The sequence below is a fragment of the Bos taurus genome, chromosome 23 (genome assembly GCF_002263795.3).
Source record: "Bos taurus isolate L1 Dominette 01449 registration number 42190680 breed Hereford chromosome 23, ARS-UCD2.0, whole genome shotgun sequence".
Lineage (NCBI taxonomy): Eukaryota > Metazoa > Chordata > Mammalia > Artiodactyla > Bovidae > Bos > Bos taurus.
In genome coordinates, this window is record NC_037350.1 from 22,769 (window position 1) to 40,900 (window position 18,132).

At 45.1% G+C, this 18,132-nt stretch overlaps 1 protein-coding gene across 17 annotated transcripts in view; it reads left to right on the forward strand.

Annotated features, from left to right (window-relative positions):
- Positions 1 to 18,132, forward strand: part of LOC101906171 (liprin-alpha-1-like) — a 40,738-nt gene that overhangs the window by 19,485 nt on the left and 3,121 nt on the right. For 7 of the 17 annotated variants that reach the window (XM_059880484.1, XM_059880490.1, XM_059880495.1 and 4 more), the window contains 4 exons: positions 4,732 to 4,812; positions 5,401 to 5,597; positions 15,050 to 15,222; positions 16,508 to 18,132. In XM_059880484.1, the coding sequence (XP_059736467.1) occupies positions 4,732 to 4,812; positions 5,401 to 5,597; positions 15,050 to 15,222; positions 16,508 to 16,563 (507 nt within the window). In that variant the 3' untranslated portion in view covers positions 16,564 to 18,132. Of the gene's footprint in view, positions 1 to 4,675; positions 4,813 to 5,400; positions 5,598 to 6,213; positions 6,508 to 15,049; positions 15,223 to 16,507 lie in introns of those variants that run through there. The other 10 variants (XM_059880486.1, XM_059880493.1, XM_059880487.1 and 7 more) reach the window with 5 other exon arrangements.

The window sequence follows — 18,132 nt, forward strand, 5'->3', positions numbered from 1 at the left end:
GGAGCTCTCATGGCATGGGAAAGCCGTACAGCACATTCTCCATTGGGGATGCCTGGCTGCAGGGTGCAGGGCATGCGGTGGGAACAAAACCAAGAATCTACACTGGTCTGCTTGTTGATGGACCTGGCCATGCGCTCAGTCCAGCTCTGTGTATGAAACCAGGTTAAAAGCCCAGGGCCCCAGGGCCCCAGGGAAGACGTCGGGCTGCCTCACTTTTCCGAGTCTAAAACTGGGATGACGACCTAGGGCTTTTGGTGACAGAGTGTGCGGCTCTAAAGCACATGTTCCAGCTTTCTTGCGTGTTTAGCTTAGGTGTTGTGAGTGTATTGCTGTTTACCCCGTGAAATCATGTGTACAAGATTCTGCTTTGTAACTGGACTTGTATTGTCTCTTTTTTCTGTTACCACCCATTTCATGTTAGCTGCATTGTTAGTCAGCTTGTAATTAAATTAACCGTGAATCATTTTAGCGGCCTGTGAAGTGGTAACTAGTCCACTTTGTGGTCTTTTGACACTGTTTTTATAATTTGCATCATTGGCTAATTAGTTGATATTTAAAATTCTTTGATGATTTCTCTGCGGATTCATGCTTGATTTCTTTCCAAATATTTGGAAAAGAACAATTCTGTATGTTTTCCTTGCTGTTGGAGTTCTCTGACAGTGTGTCTGCTTTCATCACTGGTTTTGATTCCCTCCCTCATCCTGTTGTCTGCTTATTCGTCATGAATCCAGATCCCCCACCAGCCCCCGAGGCTGTAGTTTACCCATCCATCTCTCCTCCCCCGTCCCCTCACTTGCTCTGGTCATAGCCGTGCTGTGGTCCACAGCGTGTGTCCCCTTAGTTGGGTTTGTGCTTTGTCTTCATGTCTCATTAAATGGTGTTTTTCCCCCATAGCAGTAAGTTGAATTGGTGTATCACTATGCAGTTACAGGAGAAGGCAATGGCAACCCACTCCAGTACTCTTGCCTGGAAAATCCCATGGACGGAGGAACCTGGTATGCTGAAGTCCATGGTGTCCCACAGAGTCGGACACGACTGAAGCAACTTAGCAGCAGCAGCACACAGTTATAAGCATAATATATGTAGATGGATCCTAAACTACATATCATGTGTAATTCATAAATGAGATTGTGCTTACATAAAGAAATGATCCTCTTAAGTGTAGAATTAATGGACTTTTAGATATGCAGATGACATCACCCTTAAGGCAGAAAGTGAGAGGAACTAGAAAGCCTCTTGATGAAAGTGAAAGAGGAGAGTGAAAAAGTTGGCTTAAAGCTCACCATTCAGAAAACTAAGATCATGGTATCTGGTCCCATCACTTCATAGGAAATAGATGGGGAAACAGTGTCAGACTTTATTTTTTGGGGCTCCAAAATCACTGCAGATGGTGACTGCAGCCATGAAATTAAAAGGCGCTTACTCCTTGGAAGCAAAGTTACGACCAACATAGATAGCGTATTCAAAAGCAGAGACATTACTTTGCCACCAAAGGTCCATCTAGTCAAGGCTATGGTTTTTCCAGTTGTCATGTATGGATATGAAAGTTGGACTGTGAAGAAAGCTGAGCATCACAGAATTGATGCTTTTGAGCTGTGGTGTTGGAGAAGACTCTTGAGAGTGAGTCCCTTGGACTGCAAGGAGATGCAACCAGTCCATTCTAAAGGAGATCAGTCCTGGGTGTTCATTGGAAGGACTGATGCTAAAGCTGAAACTCCAGCACTTTGGCCACCTCAAGTGAAGAGTTGACGCATTGGAAAAGACTCTCAGGCTGGGAGGAATTGGGGGAAGGAGGAGAAGGGGACGACAGAGGATGAATGGCTGGATGGCATCACCAACTCAGTGGACATGAGTTTGGGTGAACTCCAAGAGTTGGTGATGGACAGAGGGTCCTGGCATGCTGCGATTCATGGGGTCACAAAGAGTCGGACACAACTGAGCAACTGAACTGAACTGACACAATATCCTTTCTATGTTGGTGCTTGTATTTAAGACTGTAAATCTCATCAGCTTTTGCACAGTTAATGTCTCTATTAGACTCGTTAAAAAAGTATCTTCTATTGTTAATAAAATGTAAAAACTGCACCTGCTATTATGCTAGCTTTCATTCTTACATATTTTCACAGGGAACTTGCTTTAATGAATTTATTGTGAGAAGTTTTAAATCAAATTCTGTGTCAGGATTTTACATTAATGTCCAATAGGTGGTTAGATTTGTTCAGTGTTAAAATAGATATTATGGTAACTTCCTCATCAGTTAAATTAATAATTTAAAGTATAACATGTTTTTGATTAAGAGAAACTAACTTTTAGAGAGATTTGGCTGAGAATAGACACCTGTTAAGGCCCTTTGTTGTACAGAATGCTATGCTTTAATAAATCATGATGTTGTAATAGAATGGTATCTTCCTGAGTAATAATTTATAGTGTTTCTCTAAGTAAATCTTGAATAGCTTATTTAACTTCTGTGGTCAAAAAAAAATGTTCTGTTTCCAGTCACATGTTCTCTAAATCTTCATGTCACTTACATGTTTGCCATCATTTTTGCTTTACTGTATTTGCCTCTACGGATTCTTGAAGTTTTAGCTTCAAAGTCGCAATGAATCTGGTTTCTCTTCATTTCTTTGCATGCATCTATCAGCCTAGTGATTTAAGGAAGCAGCATCGAAAGGTAAACTATTTAGTAATTTAGCAGGCCTTTGTTTCTCTGTGAAGTATTGAAGAGTCCTTATCGTTTAACGTGAATGAACACTGTGTAGTTATGTCCTGGTGAATAATTGACGTTTTAATGGAAGTGATGAAACTCACCCACCACTTAAAATGTGCTGATGGTTCTGTTGGAAATAGGTCATTCGTTGGGACAATTGTAACAGTTTGCCTTTCTCCCACTTGTTTGCCTTCTGATCATCTCATGCTTGTTTATAATAGACATAGTATTATTTCTTTTCTTCCAATTTTATTTTATTTTTAAACTTTACATAATTGTATTAGTTTTGCCAAGTATTATTTCTTATTTTAAAAAATTTCTATACTTATGTTTTTGGCCATGCTGCACAGCTTATGGGATCTTAGTTCTCCAAGCAGGGATCAGACCAGTGTGCCGGCAGTGAAAGTGCCAAGTCTTAACCTTTGGACCACCATGGAATTTCTGCTTAGTGTTTTCATGTAAGAAATGACTGAGGCACACAGCCATCCATCCTCCCTTCCCCCTCTCTTCTCTGTTCTTCTCTCTAGGCCTCCATCTCCGCCGTCGGCCAGGGGGGCACAAAAAAGAAGAGAGAAAAAAAAAAAAAGAAATGACTGAATCAGAGCCATAGATGTTAGATTTGCGGGAAGCCAATTTAATGATGGTGGGTAGCAGTGTGCAGGAGACTCTGTGTGCCGGGCATGTGCTTTCCGAGTCTGTCATCTCATCCCCAGGTGAGGTCCAGGCTGCTGCTATCCCCATTCAGCAGACATAGACACTGAGGCTTAGCGAGGCCGGGCACCCTGCCCAGGCTCTCACACCCAGCAGCGTGGTGCGGACTGGTCTGATCAGAGCCTGGACACTTAACCATGGTGCTGTCCAGCCCGCTTTCCTCTAGAGGCTCTCGTGTCCATCACGGCATCCCTGATGGAGGGAGCATCAGGAGGGAGCTCTCTGCCTCTCCCCTCGGGTCACTTGGATGAGCCCCTGTTGTTGGAGTCCAGTGCCCCAAGGGCTGGCCTTCCTTGTCCCTCTCCTGCTCCCAGCCCGCTGACCGAGCACTCCTGGGCCTTCCCGCAGGACTGGGGTGGCCGTGCTCCAGTTCAGGCAGCTCAGTGCACAGGAGCCCTTCTGCTGAGCACAGCAGAGCAGCGCTGTCCCCCTGGGGTTGGTGACCTGGGTGTGCCGCTCGCCTGCTCTGTGGCCTGCTTTGCCCTCCTGTTCAGCGAGGACACGGCACTGCCCTTCCTAGCCACATGTGGCACCAGTGGGGCAGCTCCCATCCTGGGGGAGGGCAGCCAGGCCCAGACCCAGAGGCCTTCCTCAGGAGGAGGCCCGGGGGAAGGGGCTGGCCTGGGCCCTGACTCTGAGGCAGGTGTTTGTCTCCACTGAGTCCATAGTCAACCCAGGTGTGTCACTTCCCTGCTCTGTTCGTTGTTGTTTTCTGATTTTTATAAATGCTTATTTTTACTTGACTTTGAGATTGATCCCTGTTCAGTTCCATGTGGAAAATTTCTAGCCTTTGTAGCCTTCTGTTGTCTGAGGGTTCTTGTTAGAGCTCAGGGGAGGGAGCCCAGTTTATCCAGCTGCTCTTAAATGAGTTCAGCTGTATTTTGCACTAAGTTACTTTGTTGTCACCAAGCTCCTGTGGGGCTGCACGGGATCAGTATTCCTTACAGAATCCCACCAAAGAGGCACAGGTTAGTTGGTCAAAACAACACACTCATTGTTTATAACAATACATGCCATGCATGTTTCCTAAAACCTCCCCTGGTTTAACCACACACCGAAATGTATCAGTGAGACCTGTTTGGACCCTGCAGGGTTAATCTGTTCCCACACTGTCTTTCCTTTCCTCACACCCAGGACCAGCGGAAACGCTGGGAGTCCAAGAGAGATCATCTTCTTCTTCTTTTTTTTTAATTAGTTTATTTTTTAATTGAAAGGTAATTGCTTTACAGAATTTTCTTTTCTGTCAAACCTCAACAGGAATCAGCCATAGGTACCCATATATCTCCTCCCTTTTGAACCTCCCACCGCTCTAGGGTGATACAAGATCATCTCTTAGTGAAGACCTGGGGGCGCCTTATGGAATCCACTGTGAGCGAATGACACTCGAACTGCGTGTAAGTACTTCAGTGGGTAGTCCCCAGTCTGTATGTTACCGAGAAATACGATCCAGGCACATGGTGTTCGCGTGGAGGGGTTAGGTACCTTTTCTGTGTTTCTGTTGTTGTCATGGCTTCCAGTAACCTGCATCATCACTACAAATGATCTTGGATGGTGGCACAAGCTGTGTCTTTTTCTCCTTCAAACAGAAAGGTCTGGACGGCTTTGCTGAGAGGTTTTGTACTCTAGCTGTGGTGCTTCTGAGCAGCATCTGGTGATGAGCACAGTCCTTTCATCAGGGCAGTTCATGCCGTGCAGGATTCATGGTGCCAGCATCGCTCTGCTGTCCTGCCCCGCAGGGCCATCTGGTCGCTGGATTCCAGGGAGGGCCGAGGCCGGCTGCAGGGAGGCTCCCGTCCGGGGTCTCTGCACTCAGTCAGATGCTCTCACTGCCCCATAGCCCCGCATTTTTTGAACAAGACAGTCCTTTAAGATGGCATTAAGCTATAACAAGGGTTTTTTTGTACTTGGGGGAAAGCATAGCTAATAGATCTTCAAATAAGTTTCTGGTTATAATGTAAAGCCTGTGTGATTGCCTTTTTCAGAACAGTCTATTGTTAGCCAATTTGACACTTACCTCACTCCCTCAGCTGCCAGCTATACGGGAAGAGGTAGGAGATGACAAGACCTCCATCAAATGTGAAACCTCGACCCTCGCCTGGCCGCGGTCCCTTCAGCTGGGCCGCCTGCACACGGGGGCGCTGCGCACAGCCACCCATGAGGACCTCAGGGACGCCCACAAGTAAGCGACCTGTGTGTGCATCGTCAGTTTCAGGAGCCCTGCGCTGTGGGAGCGAGCTCCGCCTCTGGCAAAGGTCATGAGGAAGGAGGCTTGGCATACGCAAAGGCGGGATCAAGCCTCAGGAGTCTCCCTGGAAATTCTCGAGCAATCTACCCCCAAAACCAGAGTCTGCCTACTTTCTGCTTTGTGCTTTCACCTACACCTCTGACTTTACGGGGGGCTGTCCCCCACTACCTCTCTGAAAAAAGTTAGCTTACAGCTCCAGTTAATAATTCCTGGGTGTGACAGTGTTTAACCTACAAACGCCTTTGGAAATCCTCTAGCCTGCCTGAATAGGTTTTTCTGGCCACATGTGATTGTTCAGAGCCTCCCAACTGTGAGAGGCAGGAGATGTTCTAAACTGTCTAAACACAGATTCTTTTGAGTAGTTAAAAGATTGATTAGAAATTGTATTGGTGAAGGGATTTTCACTTGTGGGGCCAATGTTTGCTGCTAAGTCTCCATATCCCTTACCTGCTGTGTCCCTGGCAGTGTATTGATTAATATAATTGGTGTAAATAGTAGCTTTAATGTTTGTAACCTGGGACCCTTGAGTTAATTCTTTTTCTTGTTGTAGCCCACCACACCTTTGCTCTGTAGGAATGCAACTTTATCTAATGCTTTTGGAGGGTGGCTCCTGACCAATCACCTTTAGAGAAAAATAAGTTTTCTGAAGAAAAGGTCTTAAAATGTTAACAGGCCTCCGGGCCAGAAGATGATGCAAATCACCTAAGCTTTTGCATATGATAAGTTTGCAGGAAGAAAGCCTGGTTTGCTGCAAGACTCTACCCCTTCCCCCATTATCCTCTGTGCATAACTTAAGGTATAAAAACTACTTTGAAAAATAAAGTGCGGGCCTTGTTCACCGAAACTTGGTCTCACCATGTCGTTCTTTCTCTTACCTTCTGGCTGAATTATTCAGCCTCTTTTCTCCACTGAATTTCCTCACTGAGCTATCCTTATCTCAGCCTCTTTTCTCCACTGAATTTTCCTACTGAGCTATCCTCATTCTATTACTCTTTATATCCTTAATTAACGTTTAATCAAGCAATTGTTTCCTGATCTTCGCCTACGCCGTCTCTCCTTCGAATACCCTGGATCAGCCGGGGCTGGTCCCCGGCAGGTGGCGACCGAGACAGGGATTTTCGAAGGTAAGCTCCCCAAAGCAATCAGAGCCATCAGCCCTATTGCTCCCCGTTCTCGGAACAACTGGGTCACCAGCCCTCTTGTTCCCCCACGGAGCAGTTTGGGTGACCAGCCCTACTGCTCCTCCCTTGGAACAATTTGGGCCATCAGCCTACTGTTCCTCCCCCGGAACAATCTGGGTCACCAGCCCTATTGTTCTTCCAGTGTTCGGGACGGCTAGGACCCCACTCAAGGGTGCCGCGGACCCCCCTGTAGGATAGACAGGGCGAGAGGAGTGGGAAGTGTTGAAAGTGTTAAAAGAGTTAGACTTAGAGAGAGAAAACGGTTTCTAGAGTTAAAAGGCCAAAGAAAAGCCTGATCTTTTAAAAGCTAAAAGCTTTATCTTCTATTATACTTAATTTTCTGACATGGGTAACACGAAACTAAGAATGGCAACTCTTTATACAAGTAATCTTGAAACTGTTAAAGAAGCTACTGTTAATTTAGATACTTGGGTGAAGGTAAAAAACAACTAAAAACGTATCCTATAAATATGATTAAAAATGTTCTGGACCCTCGTCATGAGGCTGTGGGATAGTCTATGGGAGAGGCTATAGCGGTGGATGGTAGTGGGTCTCCACCTTCTGCATATTTTACGAAGAAAAGGAGGGAGACTGTGCTCTACCTCCGGAGGAAGGAGAGGGCTTACAGGACGCTGCGGCCGGGCGCCCTGGCGAGCCCCCTCCCCCTCTACACAAACCTTTAAAAATTTATCCAACAATTTCTGATTTAAGGTGACTACTCCACCTCCGCTTGCACTTCCCAGGGCCTAAAAATTCCCCAGTTTACATCCAAAGTCTCCCAGAGCATTGCCTAAAGCTGAAAAAGATAAAAAAGATTTCTTTTAAACAAAGGAGCTTTTAAAAAATACACAATATACAGAGCCTGCTCCTTGCAGAAAACCCCCTCAGGGGGGCCTCACCCAAACAACAACAACAAAATAATAATAATAAATAAAAATAGAAAAAAATAAAAAGAAAAAAAAAGTGAAAAAGAAAAAAAGAAAATAGAGAAAGATGTAAAGATAGAGAAAGAGCTAAAGAGTGAAAAGGAGAGGAACGGAGAAGGAAGGAATCAGGGAACGCAGCAAGATAGAGAAAGGAAGTTAAAAAAGTAGATAACAGAGAAAAAGATAGGGAGAAAAAAAAAAAAGATTAGGGAAGAGAAGAGGGTAAAGGGAAAGAAACAAAGGAAAGAGAAGGGTAGCGAAAAAGGAAGGGGGAGAGAAAAGCAGGAAGAGAGGAAGAGAGAGACAGACTGTAAGAGACGCTGTGACCAGGTGCCCTGGCGAGCTCCCACCCACCCTGCGCAAACCTTAAAAAAAAAAAAAAACAAAAAAAAACAACGTATCCACCACTTTCTGATTTAAGGCCATTGCTGCCGCCTCCGTTTGCGCCTTCCAGGGCCCAAAAGTTCCCCACTTTGCCCCCAAAGCCTCTCAAAGTGTTGCCTAAGCCTGAGGAAGATAAAAAGTTTTTTGAACAGTGGAGATTTTAAAACAGACTGCGTGCACATTATGCAGCGCTCTTTGGAGAAAACCCCCTCAGGGGCGTCTCACCCAGGCTAAGAAAAAAGCGAACGGTAAAGGGATTTAGTAACAATATTAACCCTGATATTCCGGTTGCTCCAATTCCAATGGGAGTGGCTGGCCCCCTGCCTGAGGTCATTGTAGGACTTGTGCTAGGGTGTAGCTCGCTTTCTTTTCAAGGAATTTGGGTGGTGTATGGTGTAGTAGATTCTGATTATATTGGAGAAATTAAAGTTTTGATCTCGCTGCCTACCAAAACTGTGCAAATTAATAAAGGTCAAAGAATAACACAGTTTTTGCTTTTACCTTAGTATCAGACAGGAAAAAACTTGACTTCTTAGGCTAAGAGCCACAGAGCATTTAGATCTAGTGATCTAGCCTTTTGGGTGCAGGAAAGTACAGCTCCAAGGCCTTTAAAAGATCTTTTAATTCAAGAAAATAAAATGTCAGGGCTATTAGACACAGGAACAGACGTCTCTTAACATTGCTGGGAAAGACTGACCCAGCTCCTGGCCAACACATACTACTAAAAATGAGTTGAGATTAGAGAAACTGGTATGCGGGGTGGGAATGCTGTAGAGAAAAAGGTGAGGGAGAGTTTAAAACCTTGAAGAGTAGTGAGTTTCCTGTTGTTGGAAGTATTCAAGCAAAGATTAGATGGTTGCTTGTCATCTAAAAAGCTATAGATCAGATTTAGGTTACAAAACGATAACTGGAGAAGACTATAAAGATGTTGTGCAACACCTCTTTACTTGCTTCTCATATTTAGGTTGGCCAAAAGTTTTAAAAAACTGATAATGCCCCTTTGAAGCTGTGGAGAAATTGTTTACTAACTTTAAATGATTTCCAAAAATTATTAGGGGACATTAATTGGATACGCCCTCATTTAAAACTGACTACTGCAGATTTAAAGCCTTTATTTGATTGCTTAAAAATTAATCCTAATTCCAGTTCTAAGAGAAAGTTGACTAATGAGACAGAGTTAGCTCTTGTTGAAGTGTATGAGACTTTAAATGATCAGTTAATTAGGATTAATATTACCAAAAAATGAGATTAAATTATTCTTCCAACAAAACATACACCTACAGGGTGCTTGTGACAAAAAGGCCCATTGGTTCCATCTACCAGTGACCCCAAGAAAAATAGTTTTATCTTATCCCAGCTTGGTGGCACAATTAATTATAAAAGGAGGAAAAAAGAAGTGTGGAACTTTTTAGAAAAGAAGTAGCAAATATAATAATTTCACTCAATAAGGATCAACTGCAAGTCTTTTACAAAATAGTGATGATTGTCAAGTTGCCCTGATAGATTTCAGGGGTCAAATTTTGTTTCATTTGCCCTCAAGCCCCCACAGTAGTTAAAAGTTCAAAAATGTTAGATTGGCAGTTTGAGGATACCTGTGGAACTTTCCAACCCTACGTAGTTCCTATGCTCCCCTTTACCCTATGGGGGAGGGACGTGCTGTCTCAAATAGGAGATACTCAGAGAAGGGTTTTCTCAATTTCTTAGTTATCAACAGGTGGTACAATTAACAATACTTTATATACTGCTATAAATACGTAATATAAATATATTTGCCTAACTACAGTTTGCCTAATTAGGTATGGGTATAAATAAAACATAATAAAGGTATGCCTAATTCTATTTATAGATCTGTACTTACTTAATTTGTATATAAATCAATATATGTATTATATATATACTGTATAATTAAATGTATATTGCAGTAATATAATGTATGTGGCTGATATTAATTGGTATGGATTGATGTGCTGTGATATATGTTCTGTATGCTGTATAATTATATTATATATGTGTGACATGTATTATTACAGTACATTGGTTTGTGTTGGTTGGTATTGGCTGTGTGCGTGTTGTATTGCTGTAATATATATGAATTAATATATTATAAGATTAATTCAAGTATATTGATTTATATATATTGTATGTCAATAAGTTTATACTTGTTGCCATATATAAATACATTTTGCATTTAGGTATATCTGTATATCAAAATGAGATAAGGAGGTTATACATTTATTATTTAAATTTATAGAGACCTAAACTAAACATTAGACCTAAATTAACATATCTCTAAATTTATGTTGTTAAAATGTAAATTTTTAAAAATTTTAAAAATTAAATTGACAACTGCTCGACAATTCCTTTGCCATAAAACCCCCATAGGTGTAATTGGGGTGGCCAGACAAAAAATTGGTTTTATAGCAAAACGGCCCCCTAGAGTGGGTCCATCTTCCCGCTCAAACTAAAAAGGTAGTGGCTTCTTATCCGGGATTGATAGCTACTTTGATATTAAAGGAAAAAAGTGGAGCATTAAATTATTTGGTAAAGAGCCATCAGAAATTGTAATTCCATATAATAAGGAACAACTTGATGCTCTTCTAATGTTTGAAAATTGGCAGATTGCTATAGGAAACTATTTTGGTCAAAATTTTTGCATCATTTACCCTCGCATGTTTTGCTGAATTTTATATCCAGACATCCAGTTATTTTTTCTGTCAGATGTAAACAATCTCCTATTCCAAATGCTCAAATAGTTTTTACTGATGGGTCAGCAAATGGTAAAGCCTCCATAGTTACTAAAAATCACCAAAAGGTTTTAGAAACACAGGAAACTTCAGCTCAAAGCGCTGAAATAACAACAGTCATAGAGGCTTTTCCTATGTTTGCAGATGAGGAATTTAATCTTTATTCTGATTCTCAGTATATTGTCAGGTTGTTTCCACACACTGAAACTGCGGGTTTTGTCTGAAAATAAAACTACCATATTTCATTTGTTAACTAAATTACAGCAACAAATTTGGAAAACAAATAAAATATTTTTCATTGGACATATTTGGGCTCATTCCAGATTGCCCGGCCCTTAAAATGCCTTTAATGATTTGGCTAACTTGTTAACCAGAAATACATGGCTACTGTGATTGAGGAGGCCAGAGCCTCTCACTCACTTCATCAATACGCTACTGCTTTAAGATATCAATTCCAAATTCCCAGAAAGACTGCTCGAGAAATTGTGCGTTCTTGCTTATATTGCCCCACTGTTTATAATAGTCTACCTATGGGAGTTAATCCTCGCGGTCTCAAACCTAACGTACTCTGGCAAATGGATGTAACTCATATCTCTTCATTTGGAAAACTGTCCTTTGTTCATGTAACTGTAGATACCTTTTCTCATTTTATTATTGCAACTGCTCGTACCGGAGAGGCAGTTAAAGATGTAATACAACATCTCTTTACTTGTTTTTCATATTTGAGCCTGCTAAAAGCTCTGAAAACTGACAATGCTCCTGCGTCTAAGTCTTTTCAGGAATTTTGTATAAAGTTTCAAATTAAACATAATACAGGCATCTCTTATAATCCCCAGGGACAGGCCATTGTTGAAAGAGCGCATCAAACATTAAAAATCCAAATTCAAAAACTAAAAGAAGGGGAGTTTAAGTATAGTTCTCCCCATCAAATCTTGCAACATGCTCTTTTCGTAATAAATATTCTAAATACTGATCTGGCTGGAACTACTGCAATGCTTCGTCATTGATGCCTGGAGCAATTAAATGCAAAACCATTAGTCAAATGGAAGGACCTCCTCTCAGGACAATGGAAGGGTCCTGACCCATTATTAACTAGCGGTCGAGGATGTGCTTGTATTTTTCCACAGGATGCAGATTCTCCAATTTAGATCCAAGACAGGTTGATTCTCCATGTTGCAGACCCCCAGACATCCAGTTCCCCCATTGCTTCGATCACAAAAGAGAAGCCCGCCAGAAGGGGAGGCAAGATAAACATTGAGATCCTGGCACGACCGATGGGGCTGCTGCAGCGCGAACTCCAACCAGAAAAATAATTCTACTTATTCTGTTTTGGCTTGTCTACCCTCTCCTTATGTTCTTCTCTTTACCAATGATTCTGGAAAACTTAATGTACATGTGACTTTCACTGGTGGACCCAATGTAGTGACTTGTGAACAATGCACGCTCTCATCTTGTTTAAACCCTCAATATAATGTTTGCTCCTTTGTAGTGTTACAACGTCCACCTTATCTTATGATGTAACCACTTATTGATATGTTAACTATAGTCTTGCTGTGTTACAACAACTACAAGATTTAATGTGATCACGACGATTTGTGGGCCTTACTTATTTTAGGAATATCAGCTTTAATAGCAGCAATTGCTTCTGTTACTGTGGCAGCAATATCATTGACTCAACAAGTGCATACTGCCCAATATGTTGATACTATGTCTAAAAATGTCTCTTTAAGTCTAGCAACACAGGAAATTATAGATAGAAAATTGGAGATGAGAGTAGATGCCTTAGAAGAGGCAATAATGCATACTGGGACTGAGTTACAGGCTTTAAAAGTGAAAATGGCTCTGTCTTGCCACGCTGATTACCGGTGGATATGCATGACATCTTTAAAGGTAAACGAGACAGATTATGAATGGGAAAAAATCAAAAAACATATCTCAGGTGTTTGCAACAGCTCTGACATTGGCCTGGACTTAGGGAAAGTTCATAATCAAATACAAGCCCTGGAACACTGCCGACTGGATTTTACCACCGCTGGAGCAGCTAATGACTTATTTCACACCTTCTCTAACTTTACTTCTGGAAAAAACATTCTGTCTAATATCTTTAGTTCTAATTTTGCTTCTCATAATCATTCTTCCTTGTATTGTCAGGATTCTTCGGCAGAACATTCAAAAGCTCGCGACTGAGCTGCCTCTGGCTGTTTTAAGAAATAAAAAAGGGGGAGATGTGGGGAGCGAGCTCCGCCTCTGGCAAAGGTCATGAGGAAGGAGGCTTGGCATACGCAAAGGCGGGATCAAGCCTCAGGAGTCTCCCTGGAAATTCTCGAGCAATCTACCCCCAAAACCAGAGTCTGCCTACTTTCTGCTTTGTGCTTTCACCTACACCTCTGACTTTACGGGGGGCTGTCCCCTACTACCTCTCTGAAAAAAGTTAGCTTACAGCTCCAGTTAATAATTCCTGGGTGTGACAGTGTTTAACCTACAAACGCCTTTGGAAATCCTCTAGCCTGCCTGAATAGGTTTTTCTGGCCACATGTGATTGTTCAGAGCCTCCCAACTGTGAGAGGCAGGAGATGTTCTAAACTGTCTAAACACAGATTCTTTTGAGTAGTTAAAAGATTGATTAGAAATTGTATTGGTGAAGGGATTTTCACTTGTGGGGCCAATGTTTGCTGCTAAGTCTCCATATCCCTTACCTGCTGTGTCCCTGGCAGTGTATTGATTAATATAATTGGTGTAAATAGTAGCTTTAATGTTTGTAACCTGGGACCCTTGAGTTAATTCTTTTTCTTGTTGTAGCCCACCACACCTTTGCTCTGTAGGAATGCAACTTTATCTAATGCTTTTGGAGGGTGGCTCCTGACCAATCACCTTTAGAGAAAAATAAGTTTTCTGAAGAAAAGGTCTTAAAATGTTAACAGGCCTCCGGGCCAGAAGATGATGCAAATCACCTAAGCTTTTGCATATGATAAGTTTGCAGGAAGAAAGCCTGGTTTGCTGCAGACTCTACCCCTTCCCCCATTATCCTCTGTGCATAACTTAAGGTATAAAAACTACTTTGAAAAATAAAGTGCGGGCCTTGTTCACCGAAACTTGGTCTCACCATGTCGTTCTTTCTCTTACCTTCTGGCTGAATTATTCAGCCTCTTTTCTCCACTGAATTTCCTCACTGAGCTATCCTTATCTCAGCCTCTTTTCTCCACTGAATTTTCCTACTGAGCTATCCTCATTCTATTACTCTTTATATCCTTAATTAACGTTTAATCAAGCAATTGTTTCCTGATCTTCGCCTACGCCGTCTCTCCTTCGAATACCCTGGATCAGCCGGGGCTGGTCCCCGGCACTGCGCCTCTTGTCTTGAAAGAGTTGCAAGGATGATTTTAAAGGAATACCACTGAGTTCGGTGCCTGTGTTTAGTGGTGAACTTCAGGTGCTGGGGAAGAAGAGCTCAGTGACCTCAGTGATTTTAGAAAACGTCCATCTCTACAGATTGACTCCTGTGGGAGCTTTCTTCCTGCTCTTGGTAGAGGTCTGCCCGGCCTGGGGCACGTTCCTGACAGTGACGGCCCCGTGCCTCTCGGGTTCGCTCTTGAGGGTCCCTCCCTTTTCTGCAGGGGTCTCCTCTCAGGAGACCCTGTCCCCTCCTGTGACTGACACTGTCCTCATTCAGACCACTACTTGCTGAGCTCCCGTCCTGAGCCAGGCAGCACTCGATGGGGGGCACGTGTGGTCACCTGACCAGCAGCCCTGCACGGTGACCGTCGCTCTCCTGCCACGGCCGGGGACGGTTACCCTGTGGGAGGCGGGGGGACCTACCCAGAGCAGGGGAGCTCGTCTTCTCCTGGAGCATCATCACCTGCCGAGCAGCGACCCTAAGGGAGGGTCAGAGCGCCCTCTGCACCAGCTGGCCTGGAGTCAAGCCCTCCTCGCGGGAGAGCTCGAGGCAGAGAATCTCAGCTTCCCGGTGCGGTTGTCTGACGCCGGGAGCCTGCATTGCTCGTGTGGAGTGTGGTTGGTGAAGGAGACTCCAACTGTCAGCTGCGAGGTTGAGGCGCGGGTGTTGCTGGGTGCCCGTTTCTATCAGTAGCTCTTGTGGAGGGGTGTGTGTTTGCACAAGGGTGCCAGTTAAAGGTCGTTTTCTCTCCCCGAAGCTCCACAGGCTCTCAGGACAGCCCCGGGAATAACCCCAGCAGCAGCACCAGCAGCCAGGGCTCGCTGCACAAAGCCCCAAAGAAGAAGGGCATCAAGTCCTCCATCAGCCGCTTGTTTCGCAAGAAGGAAAAGGGCCGGCCTGAACACCCCAGCAAGGAGGCGTTAGGACCAGGTGGGTGCTTCACCGTTCAGAGGGAGGAGGGCCTGCAGGCATCTCCCTTCTGTGTCTCCCCTGTCGTCCCCACGAGGCTCCTGTCAATCACGCTGGGGGTCCTCCTGGGAGCAGGAGTGGAGGAGGCGTCTGTCTTCTCAATGGGTCTGAGATGATCGGCTGAGTTAATGAGTGGATGGTTGGATGGATGGATTGATTAGTGAGTGGTGGATGGATGAACAGATGGCTGGCTGGATGGGTGGATGAACGGAGCATGGAAGGAATAAAGCAGATGATTGTACTCCAGTGCTAGAAACATATTCTACGAAATTGATTGAGTAGGAGCTGGGCGATGATTGTTTCATCCTAACAGTGACATGTGTTTGGAAACGGCCTAAGTGCTCCTCAGTGAGGGGTGAGGTACAATCTGTGGACACCCCACAAGGAACAGCCCGCCCTCCTTCCTGCCACCTTCCCCATCCCCAGGAGCTCATCAGGGGTTCTGCCCATGCCCCCCACCCCACCCGACAGCCACACAGGTCCTCCTGGGGTCCCCTCATCACACAGGGTTATCATCAGGCCCCCATATCACTCAGCTTCCTCTCCTTGAGGACAGCGTATGTTCCTGCCTCTTCAGCCACAAATGTGTTGAGTCTCGTTTGTGCTGGGTGTGGGATTTACAGGGGTAAGTAAAGCAGATGTGGTCTGGAGCACAGTTAAGTGACAAGAGAGAAAAAGGAGCAGATTATTAAATGCTATCCCTATTAGTAGTAAATACAATGCTGAGATGGATGGTGCATTGATTATGTACCAGATGCTGTGTGTGCCCCTTACCAAGCAGGTGCTGCCCCCTCCCGATTTACAGAGGACACAGTGACAGTCACGTGGTTAGGGAGCGGTTAGGGCAGGTTCACACCCACCCAGTGGGACCAGACACTTTGCCGAGCCCCAGCCACCTCTCTCGTGGATGAAACAGGAATGAGATGGCTCTATGGCATGATGATTCAATGGACATGAGTTGGAGCAAACTCCAGGAGATAGTGAAGGACAGGAAAGCCTGGAGTGCTGCAATCCAAGGAGTGACAAGAGTCGGACACAACTGAGCGACTGAACTAAAACCTGAGTGTGTGCTAACCTGTTTCAGTCGTGTCTGACTCTGCGACCCCAGGAACTGTAGCCCACTAGCTCCTCTGTCCATGGGATTCTCCAGGCAAGAAGACTGGAGTGGGTTGCCATGCTCTCTTCCAGGGCATCTTCTCAACCCAGGGATCGAACCCACATCTCTCATTATCTATTGCATTGGCAGGCAGGATCTTTACCCCTAGCGCCACCTGGAAAGCCCCAGTGAATGCTGACAACTAGAAATGCAGAAAATAAGGGCTGCTCCTAAGTTAAACTGGAAGAGCAGCAAGCACAGGTTGTAAAGAGGAAAACACACGATGAGCGACAACAGCGCCAACAGAAACAAGGGATGCGTTCACCCACAGAAAGAAAATGTCTGTGCCGTTCGGAAGAGGAGCCCGTCAGCCCTTGGAGGGACAGTTGGAACCAGAATGAAAACCGAGGCCATGGTCAGCAGTGCCCACCACACGGCCTGGGTGGCGTGGTGTCACTCACCAGGCTTCCTGTATCCCCAGAGCTGCTGGCAGTAACATCTCTGAGTGCCAGGCCGGGCAGCGTCCCCGAGTGAGCTAAGGCATCACTGCTCTCCTTCCAGTGCTGCTCCGGGGCCCTCTGTAGGCGGCCACCCTCATCCCCTGCCCTGCCACTTGCTGGGGCCCGGCTGTCCCCCTGGAATCCTTTCAGCCCTTGAGCTTGGGTGTTCCCAGCCCTCTGCCACACCGGACTGGGACGCAACTCAGGACTTGGGCTTGAGATATCAAGGAGACCGTGAATCTGGAAGGACACCACCCTGGGGCCTGTGAGAGAGCAGGAGAGCAAAGCCCCTACGGGGAGGAAGCAGAGCTGGGGGAACGTGCCCACAGCCTCCACTGCCTCCTGCACAAGTGCCTTTTCTTTGTCTCTCCTTGACCTGAAACAAAGCCCAGCTGCTGCTGCTCCGCAGGTGATTCCTAAAGATGCACCTCCTGCCAGAGCTATTGTCCTGCTGCTCTGGGGCTGCCTGAGTGTGCTCAGGAGTATCAGACAAGTAGGGCTGCCACACCTCATACTGGAGGTGGGGGGCCTGATACTGGGGAAGGGTCGGAGGTGGGGGGAGGGTTTGAGGGTCGGGGAGGGCCTGATGCTGGCCTAGGGCCGTGACGCTGGACTGGGGTCTGATGCTGGACTAGGGTCTGATGCTGGGGGAGGACCTGATGCTGGACTAGGGTGCATCATTTGGGTCCCCGTCAAGGTTGCCCTCGGACACCCCACCCTGTGACCGATGGCGAGCCTCGACACCTGAACTTTGTTCCCACCCTCGGCCCGCTGCCCACACCTCAGCAGCAGAGGGGCCCTGTCCCCGCAGATGCTGAAGTGATGGAGCCTCTTGTCTCCGGAGCCAAGGGCATGAACACACTGTCGGTCGTCCTCTAGGGACACCTATGCTTCCGCCTTCTGGCCTTTCCATTGCATCCGTCCGTTTCTCTTAACAGAATGTCCGTGTGATGACACGGGCTCCCATTACCAGCTCTGGTCTGTTCTCAGTGAGAGTACAGCTTACCCTCGGCACTCTTTATTGGCCCTGGGAAATTTTGCTTCAGTACTTTATTGAAAGAAAGCAATAAATAATACTGTGATAAAAATAGTTCAAAAGTAGACTGTACATACTTTGTCACATATTCGGGAAGTTCACAAAAGATTAATAGGAAAATAGAATGATAACAATGAATTGTACAAGTAAATTAAAGGCGGAACCCACATGTAAAGAAACATGCTGTCTCTGTCTACCAAGATACCAGCTGCATAATAAATATCACACTGTGACCTGAA